Here is a 12122-nt window from a genome sequence, read left to right as displayed (position 1 = left end):
GCACCTAGGGCTTTAGAAAAGCAGTGCTCACCCAGGAGAGCAAAGACACTGGTGACCCTTACCAGTAACGATGATCTCAGGGCCCAGGTGTGGCGGCACACGCGGCACTTGAGGCTGTATGGACACACAGTAGGGCAGCTTCAGGTCTGGAAAGCAGTATGGGATGGCAGCGGTCAGAGAGCGCTAGCAGGAGACAACAGTTTAGCAGCATCTAAAGTAGTAAAGCCCCTAATGGGCTGATGTCCCCGACCTTGGGGACTCTGAGCAGTCGGCACTGGGACCATCACCCCCCGGGCTCTGGAGGGCCCCCACAAAAGCCTGCTGCACCCAAGCATGCTTGGGCAGTTCCTCAGGTCCCAGCAGAGCCTGTATGAAGCCAGCTGCTCACTCATGTTCCGATAATGACTCCTTGGGGCGGGGAAGGCTGGACCAGAGCCATCCGGGTGTCCCTTCCAACCTCGATTACTCTGTGTTTGAATGCAGTGCTGATATAAAGCTGAACTTGGACCCACACGATTCATTATATCTATGCAGACTTCACCAGTCATGCAATTGCACTAGAGAGGTGGGGTTGGGAATAGGGCGGAGAGAGAGACTAAACGTGCAGAAGAAATGGGAACAGGATACTTGGATGGCGATGCCACTCACCGTTATTGCTGTCCATACGCATTTCCCAGGTACCCATCAAGTGCCTCAGGATTTGCACTAGTCCAAGAACAGACTCTAACTTGTAGTTTTTCCAGTTTTACAATCTCTCCCGATGAAAAGATGAGACACTGGCAAGGATGTAGACAGTTTTATTATAAACAATGTTTAATTCAAATTGTACATGGTGACAGATGACAGACTGGACTGACATGTGAAATGAGAACATTTTATCTGAAATGAGAACATTTTATCTGAACAATATAAAAGATACAAATGCAGTAGGAGCTAAATACACACGCACACGCACGCACGCACCACACACCACAACCCTCCAGCTTCCACATTGCCTCCTCATCTCTGCTCAAGCTGCTAGAGCAAGAGGACAGCTTGCAATGCCTCAAAACTCAGCCCATACACGGCAACGGCAAGGACCGGACACACAAATGCTGAGGGTTTATAAGTCACTGTCATAACGTGGACCAGCCCTAGAACGCGTACAGATTTATAGTTATTTGTTAATCACTTAAACATGATTTTGTTATAAAGCATCTAGACTAAATCTTAAATCATATTTTACAAATTAAGGTCTTGATCTTGTAAACACTTATATACAGGGGTGGATTTACATGGGCAGGGGCAGGGGCAGAGGTGCGGCAGAGGGGACTGTGGCCCCGTCCTCAGCTCTGGCTGGAACAAAGGTCTGCAGGCAAACGCGATAGGGAGAAGCCACGCTGCATCCCAGCCCGGCACAGCATCCAACCCTAGGATCTGCTCAGATTTAACCAGCACCGTCAAGTCTAAATTCGACTTGCAAATTTAGGCCTTTGCACATCTGCAGGATCCGAACCTAAATCCTCAGGGAGATAAAGAAAAAAGAGTTGCCACTGTAAGACCAGGACTGCAGAAAATAATACACAGAGTGGACCTGCTAATACACCTTAACATTGTTACGTTATTAATGCATAGCTATCCTTGAATGGAGCAACATCTCTTAGGTCTGTCAAAAATACTCAGAGTAGCTCTGCTTTAGAGACAAGGGATTTGTTTTGGTGCCTTCCCAGCAAGCCTGATGTCCTCCCCGCTTCCTGGTGCGATAAGCACAGCGTGTCATGACAGCAAATGTTTTAAAAACTCCACTTTTGGTACTGTATTTCCATAAAGGAAGACTGATCCAGTGTCCCATACTTAAATACACTGGTGAACAAGGCTCTCTCGTAATCATCTGGCTTTCAGTTTCTGTACCCTCTATAATTAATTACCAATTGCATTATATAAATGCATTAAGCAACAGCACTAGTCAACAACCTGCCACAATATTTCTCTTCTGCTTTTGCAGCTCACATGCCTTCTTTCTTAAGCGTCTTTTCAGTTTTCCCTGTCTCCTCAAGTGAACACCATCTACAACTGTTCAAATCCAGCTCTCCTCAAACAACGGTATGAAACTATCAGCCACATAATAATATATATTAAGCCTCCATTAAGACAAATACTGTCATAGCAAATACTGCTATGACCAGTAGTATATTCATTCATCAGACTTCCGGGAACGTTTAATCAGCATGTGTGTAATTTTTTTGCTTGTGAGTGGCCATTTCTGTTTTCTAAATATACTCTTTAAAACAGAAGGAGTATCTATGCTTTCTCGACTTGGTAAGGCTAAGCTGGCTGCATAGACAGACTCACAAGGCTCTGGGTATGCTAGCGTTTTCCAAAATAAGTGTAGACTAGCTGCACGATTAGGACCTTAAGAAACACACTGCTTAAAGTGTCCCAGAATGTTGACACAGAGGAGGTACAGGAATCTCATTCAGAAAACCATGAGAATTTTCACTGAGCTTATCGTAAGACAAATCAACCTTTGTAAAATGATTTTTTTCAGGTGAGAGATGTCATTTCCATGGTATCGTGAGCATTTAGGTAATTTCGGAATTTCAGGGCAACAGAGAAAATGTGACACTCAGTCCTAAGGAATTTTCCTGGTCACTGAGGACCATCAGACACTGCTCACGGCAGTTGGAGAGCAGCACCGACCCTGCGCCACTATTCCTGTTGCCAGGTCCACGACACTTATCCTAACAACTTACATGCACTGAACAGCGACTGGTAGATTAGTAACAGTGGCTGGCTCGATAACGCAGAACTCCGCCTATATAAAATGTGTTGAGAAAGAAAAGTTACTATCCTATGCAGGACAAAATACTGTAATTTGAATTGTAATACTTAACTAAAAAGAAGAGAAAGTTTGAAGTTGTTTTAGCTCTGCATGGCTGCAAAGTCAGAGGACAAGCCACCACTCCCCCCTGCACTTTGCTTTGGGGGAAGGGGTGTGCATAACAAACTCTGATGTTGATTGATCTACTTAAAGCCGATCCCAAAGGCCTCAAAGAGGAGCAAACCCCACTGTGAGACGCTCTACAGTCACGTGGGAAAGACCAGTCCTTGTTGTGAAGATGCTAAGCTGCTATTTTAATGCTGGCTTAAGAACAACTAACCCCCCATCCCCCCCAGATCTATGAGATTTTCTTTTTAAACTTAGATCCCAACATGATACATGAAATGAGGATGTACTCTTTTATTAAAGTTAAAGGTTTTTAATCACTTTTGCAGAATACAGATACGATTCAAACAGAAACTATTTGGGGGGTCTCAATAATTCACTTATTAATACCATACATTGAACTCTATAAATTCTCATATAAGAAAAAAGTCTTTTTAATATAGATTATGATGCACTGGTGACCTATTTAGATCTTTTGAAATAACACTTTGCAGTTACATAGCACCTTACAACACAAGGCTGCAAAGCATCCTACAGAATTTAGCCTCATAATGCCCGTACGAGGTAGGAAAGTCTAGCCAATTTACACATGGGTACAACTGAGGTACAGACTGGCAAGGAACTAAACATGAGGCTTTCATCTATACAACAGCAGTTACTGGAAGTGTACACTAGACCCTGGGCTATATAATGAGTCAGTGGCTTAACTGGGGATAAAATCAGGAGTAGTCACTCACGCCCTTTTTTTAAAGGGAGAATTTTGGCTCGAATACAAGCTACCCAGCAGATCTAAAAGACCTTTTCAAAGTATTCCAGCCTTTTATGTTATAAATATATAGAAGAGAGAATAAAAGGTCCAAGAGGCTTAGACCTAAGGCCCTAGGTATGATGTTCATTGGCATATCTAATAGTCTACTATAAACCACAAAAATAACCGAGTCATACTTAACGTGGCTACTGCAGTCTGCATCAATTATTTATGAACATCAGCAAGCTGGACTGGATTTTTTTTAATTAAAATTGCATACTTAGGATGCATTTTGAGATTTGGGGCTTGGTGTTTTGTTTACCTTGGCCATTTTCTGTGATATACTCCGTGCAATTTTAATTCCCTCTTTGTCTCCAAGCAACAGATAATCTAAGATATTCCAGTTTTTGTTTCTTTAATAGAAAACAAATCTCTTCTGAAAAACCTTTAGATTAATGACTGTTACTATCCAATGTAAAATTTAAGTACTATGGCTAGAGGAATCCAAGATGCCTGGGGTCCACAAAGCCATTCGATTTTTAAAAGCATTCTACAACTTTGCAACGCTCACTGGACAGATCTCTACCGCTGGTGCAATCAGCTGAGCTCTTATGACTTCAACAGCTGCAGCCTCTATTGATGAATAATAATAATAATAAAAGCTGTTGCAGATTTTGCTTTTTCACAAAATAGCAAAACAGTTAGCATTCTAGGCTCAGGAATTACACACTTTTAAAATCATTTTTTTCCTCTAGGTTTGTCCTGTCTTTGACATGTACCCACATTCACTGATTTTTCTTAATAGCATCTAATTGAGATGCATTGCATATAAAATAATGACACCTACACACCTTAAATATCATTGGCATTACTTGTCATGCACAATTGTCCACCTGCATAATGCAGCACAGAAAGCAAATATGCTAAAACTTCTACTGCATAAACTCTTCAGAGTACAGTTCAATGGCTACCACTTCGCCACTTACTCCTTTATTATTCTTTCTGACAAGTATAAAATAGTTTCCTTGTAAAGCACAACAAAAAAGATATCAAATGCTTTGGAAAAGGGGGGAAAAGGGAAACTGAAGACAAAAATGCAAGAACTTACAGCTCAGCCAGATGAAAATAAAAGCGGTAGATTCATGCCAGAGGACAGACTAAACGAGCAACTTCACCCTTAGTTAAAAATTCCATCTTTTAAAAATGGCTGGAGTCAAGTTCTTAATAAATGCAACCATACAGTGCAAAAACATTCTACGCCCTCTTTTTCAAGCCAGCTGTTTCCCTCAGGAAAGATATAAAAAGAATATTTCTGGTGTATATAGTTAGTCCTACCTGCCAGACAAAACTGCAGTCATACACTGTGGTAGAAACTGGTATCAAGCAGCAGACCATAGTAAGACAAGTAAGGCAGTGATCATGTTGGAACTAGTCTTGCAGTTTCATCTTTCAAGAAATCTATGAAGAGATGAAAAATGGTGGTTCACACTTGCTTTACTCGCACAAACCTTACTTTATTGAACTGTCTGTGTAAAGGAGGCAAGCTTAGGCTCAAAAACTGTAACTCTAATAGGCAAGCTACACTCTGATTCAGTTTAATTCCTCCTAAAACTACTCAGCTTTCTAGTCAGCAATGGTCCATGATTTTTACTGATTTGGGTGCTTACACTTGGTTATAAAACACCATCCTCAAAATTGGATGAATGGTTTCTCTTGCAAAAGAAAGGTAAAATAACCTGGTTCCTTTAGGGAAATGTTCAATAGCTTTCAGTCATTGTAATAAGTAATTACCAATTACTGCCACTGCAAAAAATTTCAGTCTATGCAGTGATTAGTGGTAGATTCCCTCTTTTTTATGCAATGATGTTTAAGTTGATTGTTCAACACTTGTTACTTCTTTAAACCTTATACACTGATTCCTTCCACTAGGCACATACTGCAGATGAGCAGCTATTTAGTAGGAGAGAACAAATCTTAATTTTGCCTCCACTAGATCTTTAGGAATGTTTAAATAGGATGACACAGGAAGACAAAAAAAGGGGAACTTGTGCTGATGTCAGCAAAAGTCAAATTTACACAGGGAGCATGGTGACTGCGGTTTGAAAAGAGCACCATAAAGATTTTATACAGCAGCATTTGTTCTGCTTTCCTTTTTTAAGGCAACAGTGAAACTATTGCTCTAGGGACTGAAAAGAGTTACTAAGTCTGTTACCAAAAAACAAAGACTTTATTGCACATTCAGAGTCACTTCTGTAGCCCTAAAGCGTCACTGGTGCTGCCTCGCCATTGTATGAGTGCACCCTTGGGAAATATGAAATGAATGACTCTGCTGCCATTTTATTTCAAGTCTCTGAGGAGACATCACTGGGCTGGAGACTACTGCCAGAGAAATCCAGGGTTTTCTTTTAGATCAGTGGTTAATGAGGTTGACAGAGTAATTCATAAGCTAATTTAACTTCTTTCACACCTAATTCTGTGACATTCCAAGTGCCTTTTGTATCCACCTTTAGTCAAGTGAAACCAAGAAAGATGAGTAGGCATGTTCTGAGCATCTTCTAGAATAAAAACTGCTAGGAGAATACCAGCACTGCATAGATAATAGCCACACTCCAGGAAGCATTTTAAATAAAAATCTCTGCAAAATCCAAAGACTTGCATTAGTGGACAGAACTGTAATTTACAGGAATATACTCTAATGAGTAACAAGATATTCTGGCTTCCAAACTCTCAAACCAGACAGCTTGTATGGCTAAGCTATCATCTGAAATTAAACACTTAAACAATCTGTGTCTAGCAGTTAGAAGACATACAGGTAAAGAAAGAAACCTTAACAGCAGGAAGTATTATCTTCTACCCGTCTTTCTCGCACTCATCTTTGTTGCTTCTCTGTCCATAATGAGACTAAAACATGATTTTTCTACCTAAAAGAATATTTCAAGTAATGAAGTGTTGCATGGTCAGCAAATGATTCAGATATTTTTATTATAAACAACTTTGTCTAAGTGTTTAGAACTTCGATACTGAATGTATAATCTATAAATATATTTTAATCCTTCAAGGCAATAGATCTTGTAAGTCAGGGTGAATTCTAGCCAGCTTGACGACAAATCCCTCGAGAGGCCACGGTAACACAGGCATACCCAGGACAGCGCGCACCGCTGCCACGGGGCACAAAGCAGAAGGTACCACCCTAGAAAAACTGAAACTAAACTTATCTGTTCTGTTAATTATATCATCAAAAGAAGCTGCACTGAGCCCTTCCTCATCTCAGAGTGACAAAATAAAAGGAGTCAGTACAATCCTTAACGACTTTGCTTTCAGTCAGTCTTGCTAAAGTGTTTTAGCTTTCTTCGCTGAGAGACTATGCAAATATCTTTCATTCCAAGCACCTAGAAAAAAATTAACATACATGAAAGCATTCACAGACGAGAAAGAGTGAGGTTCTTCAGAGAAAGAAAAATGAATACTTTACTCATAATATACAAATATACTACTTTATTCTATGGGAATATTTCTGTTATGTCTATTAAGGGAAAACTCAGTTGTGGTATTATTTTTTAAACAATCCCCACCCCCTCCCAACAAAAACCAGCCCTCCCAACAGCATGTCTTAACTCTTTCCCTTGCTTATTCCCTGGGGGGCGGGCAGGGGGAGGAAAGGAAGGGGCAAAGGCAACCCGATACAGACGCAGGTAGCTGCATTCTTACACGCAATCTCCAAGAACTTCAGTTATTCCTGGATCCTTCCTGTCTTCTACTAATATGGAGGTTCTGGGCATACCTGTGTGCAACAGACACATCTCAGACTTTTTTATCCTCTACAGACCTACACGCTAAGCTGGTTAGCTGTTCTCTCCAGAGTGGTATTTTTTTCCTGAAACATTCTATCAACCATCCCAATACAAAATAGTGTGCCTGCTATTTAAATACTTTAACATAACTATAGGGCATAAGTTAGTGTTTATACAAAATGAAATTAACCTAAATGAAAGTCATGAAGCCTCCAAGTGCCTGGGCAGTTTATTGTTAGGGTACACGTTAGGGCCCAAGTATTTCCCCCCGGGAGTGCTAGGCCAGGACATGGACAAAGCATGATCTTTGATCAGAAATGACAGACACAGATGGGCTTGGATCAGACAGAATCGGGGCAGGTTTACTTTTCACATAGTTTTCTGTATTAAAAAATACATCAGTGAAATCTGTTACAGGCAGGGACAGGACTACCAAATACACAACGTCAATAGACTACTTTCTGATTTTATTTTTGTTAAATTACTTTTGTTACTGCTAAAAAAATAATTAAAAAACAAAACAAAACAAACAAAAAAAAGGAAATATCATCCAAGGCTGTTGATTTTCATCTCCTGAAATTTTAGTGACAAGATCAAATATCAGACCCCTATTACAGAAGCTGGATAACTGACCAAAACTAGATAAAAACCATACAGTTCTCTTCTTTAAAAATAGTTTGGGTTTCCAATGAATTTATGACTTCTGGTCATCAGAAACACGTATCTATAGCTTGAGAAAACAGAGATACAGACAGTATCTGATAATGTCCTGTCCTCTAAACACAATATGGGAGCTTTTCTCTTCTAAAAGATGCAGTAACAGCCAAACCTTAAAAAAATCTCTTTCAATTTCCAACACTATGACTAAATCTCTTTGCGTGGGGTGGGGAAAAAACACACATGGTAACTTTCTACCACAGTTCTTTGTCAGAAGTAATACTGCATCCTTTGTACAACACTGCAGGTGTTGCAAAGGTGGAAAGAGAAAGAGCACGTGCATCTTTCCCTTGAAATGACAAGGCCCTCCATATTTGCCTTATAAAATAACCAAAAACATCGGAGTAGGGGAAAGAGGAGAAAGGAAAGCTGCCTTAAGGGAAAAAAAAATTTCCGCGCACCACAGTATTTGCTAGATTATATCAACAGACTGCAGAGCTACTGGGCTAGTTAAGGGATTTTCTGCACATACCCCAGGACAGTCACTCTCCTGTACATACCCCAGAAACGTTTGTCCCATAACATGATCACTCTGAAGTTTGACCTACAGCACCTCTTCCACATCACAGATCAAACAGAGCTAGAGTTGGTATTAGCACGGACCGAGAGCTAGATTCTGGCATCGTGTGACCGTTTAACAGCAGCCAGATTGTTGTCCATTTAGATAGTCCATTTAGATAGCTACCCTGGCAGCTTCTGCCTTCTTAACATTTGATCCCAGCTTTAAAAAAAAATTATAAAAGTGTGTGTGTGTATATATTTATAACGGAAGGTGTCTGTTTGTCTAAATATCACCACTTTCTCTCCTGTCCTTGTGAAGAGCTCTAGGATCTCCACATGTTCTTTGGCAGCAACGACTGCCAGCCATCAGGCTGAGAAATCACGTGAGCCACAGTCTAGCTCTCTGTGCCCATCATCATTATGGTAGCTTTTACGCAACCGTTTTCCTTAAAAATGTTTCACAATTTTTTTTTAAAAATCCTAAACAGATAAAGGATTTATGCACCACTCAAATAGGTTAGTTCATCTTGAGTTTGTTCAGAGGATTTATCGCTGCTGTAGGACGTTGTTTCTTGCAGCTTACATAGCTTGCTTCCTTCCAATTCCAGTTTGTACATCCACTGTGGTTCAAAATGTGCCTTTAGGTGACATTATCTTGGCTTATTTGATACACATTTTCCAAAGGCTGGACGTATTCACAGTTTGGTGCTTCTAATGTGTATTCAAAGGAAAATACCCCACTTCAGTTAGTCTGATAACTCAATATCAGAGTCCTCTGATTTGACTTTGGCAAGTTCTTCATGTACTTCCCTCACCATAAGAATACGTGTTAACATGATGTCCAAGGTTCCTGGGTCTATTGGCAATGTGGAATACCACATGGGGCTATTGGGTACACAGGAGCGCTCAGGTTGAAGGTAAAATACATCACTTCTCTGCTTCACGCTTTCAGAACTGTCAGTGTAAAGAAAGGAAGACCACATTATCACAAGGCAGCACTAATAGTCCTACGGACAACAGAGGTTAAAGAGAAACAGCAAAGAAAATGGAAGTTACATTGTGAATAGATCACTGTAATTTAAACGGCATAATTCATATCTTCTTATTAGTGACTTGCTTTCCCCCTTCAATTTAGCGAACAGTTATTTCCAGGTCACTCAGCATCAGTTGTTTATGAAATGAAGACAATTAGAATGACCTCTTTACAGAGGTGGTTCTTCAATTGTAGTATTATCCAATTAATGGTACGGTATCTTGACATGATTGATGATGCATTTGACATTTAATCTCTGAATAAAATTGGTTCTAATATTCCAGAATTGCTGAGTATCTGAGGACAGTTCAAGAATTAGCAAAACACAAAACTAAATCCTAGCTTGCCTGCTCATGGTGCAGAATGGTGAGCCAATCTGCTTGAAAGACTGACCATCAGACTTTGAGAAAGCTCTGGTAGGAAGAGACACAGCCCTCTAGAGAAAGGATTCCTCTTGGTTGGCTTTGGAACATTCAGATTAAAACAAAAAAGTTAATTTTTACTGCTGCTTGCATCACTGCAGGGGCTCAGCTGTGGTATATGAGGAGCAGCATGAAAGTGTTTTCACAGCCCAAGGACAACTAAAAGCTTCTAATGACATGCAAGTGAATGCACGGAAAGTAACAGGGAGACAGAGTCAGGACAGCTACCAGGCACACCGTTCGTTGCCTAATACGATGATTTGTAGTAAGCTCACTAGGTGTATTTTTGAGGATGATTTATTTGGGTGTTAGCTGGCACTAATGAGATACTGTTTCATTTTGCACATGCATTTTCTTTGAAAAGAGAGGAACACCATATTCCACCTGCTCAATGACCTAACTGAAGTTTGTACAGGAAAAGGGAGAGATGAAATAACTTATATCTATGTCCTTGTTATATAGTCTTCTTTCTAACTTCTAAATAAAAGTTAATCTCACAGCAGGCAAAAGCCATCAGCAGTTTTATCTATTTCACATTTTTCCTACTCTTTTTCACATGGAACATGTGATACCAGTCATAAGCTTCTCAGAAGAAGGATCCTGCATAGGAAGTTAGAGAGATGAGAAGATCATGGTCACTATAGTAATACTCCCTGTTTAGACTTGCACCCTGTGGAAGGCCCTCTTCAGGGACCTCCTGAGGTGAAAAGGCATTTAAAGGATATACACCTCTCTGTAACTCTACTCTTTATCCAACACAAGTAACAAACTACCTATTTGCTGAGTTCAACAGCATTGCTGATGAAGGAAGTCCTATCAGCATGGCTCTACTCACATTGGGGTACTAGGAAGCGGAGAGAAGAGCCCACAGTACAGGCACAAAAAGTCTGGGTGGGATCCTTGCTTCCAGAGGCCTGAGGGATGGCTGTTGGTTACCTGCTTTTCAAAGCCAAACACTTAACTCGAACTCTTCTACCTTTGGAGGGTGCTGGGAGAAAACTGCACCTATTTTCCTCACAGAAATGTTTTACCCTTTTGGACTGTTCTAGTCCACATACAGATTGAAAATCAAGTTCTGTCACTTACCATTTTGACAAGTAAAACTCATAAAGTCGGACTGGACATCGCAGGGGATTATCCGTATTTTCAGCCATTTCCACTGCTGTTGCAATCTCCTCATCTTCACCACGTTTCCTTTTGCCTACAGATAATTTATCTGGATATAGGAAAATGACATCACAGACATTCAGGGAAGAATAACACCTCTAAGAATAAGCCCTAGTCACTTCACTCAGCACCAGTCTGATGGGACTTTGTATCAGAAAGAAAGAAGACACTATTTGATGTTATAATCTGTCATTCAAAATCATATGCAAATCAACTGGTCTGATGTAGTCAGCCTGCTGGGTGGGCAAAATATCGCATATGCTATAGCGTGTTCCCAGCTACGAGGGTACTAACTGGTGAGTCAGTTGCTGCACAAGGACGAGAGACATGGATAGCGGAGAGCTCCCACCTTTCCTTCAGTGATGCCACTGGGCAACAATTGGGCAGTTTCCTGTTCTCTTCCTCTATCCCAAAGCTTATAAAAACTGAGCACTTTTAAGAATCCTGCCCCTCAGTTCAAACTGGCCAAGCTCAAAGTCATTGTGGCAACAAGTGAGCTTATGTATAGACAGACAAAATAATTCTGAAAGTTCTGCTTTCTTAGGAAATCAGACCAAAAATTAAATTCTCGGATAGAAGTAATCTAAAAAGCACTTAAGAAAGATTCTGTGGTCACTTGCTTATAATATGAACTAGGGCACATGCTCTCAATCTCATCAAGGACCTTATTCTATGAGGGAAGAGTAGAAGTGTTATTCCTCTTACAGAAAAACTAGCAAGACCTAGTACCTAGCAGAAGAATATGGAGGATATAACTTTCCTTAATAAAGGAGAACTCACGTAACATATTGGCACTTTTAACTGAAGAAGCCAATAG

At 40.4% G+C, this 12122-nt stretch overlaps 1 protein-coding gene across 8 annotated transcripts in view; it reads right to left on the bottom strand.

Annotated features, from left to right (window-relative positions):
* Positions 1-7154: 7154 nt before the first annotated feature.
* Positions 7155-12122, bottom strand: part of ZMYM4 (zinc finger MYM-type containing 4) — a 44176-nt gene continuing 39208 nt past the window's right edge. For 6 of the 8 annotated variants that reach the window (XM_064525220.1, XM_064525223.1, XM_064525221.1 and 3 more), the window contains 2 exons: positions 11225-11354; positions 7155-9637 (listed from right to left, as the gene is read on the bottom strand). In XM_064525220.1, the coding sequence (XP_064381290.1) occupies positions 9430-9637; positions 11225-11354 (338 nt within the window). In that variant the 3' untranslated portion in view covers positions 7155-9429. The remainder of the gene's footprint in view (positions 9638-11224; positions 11355-12122) is intronic. The other 2 variants (XM_064525222.1, XM_064525224.1) reach the window with 1 other exon arrangement.

Source organism: Dromaius novaehollandiae, chromosome 23, assembly GCF_036370855.1.
Source record: "Dromaius novaehollandiae isolate bDroNov1 chromosome 23, bDroNov1.hap1, whole genome shotgun sequence".
Taxonomy (NCBI): domain Eukaryota; kingdom Metazoa; phylum Chordata; class Aves; order Casuariiformes; family Dromaiidae; genus Dromaius; species Dromaius novaehollandiae.
Note: the sequence above shows the minus strand (reverse complement) of the source record. Positions and strands in the feature narration are given on the sequence as shown.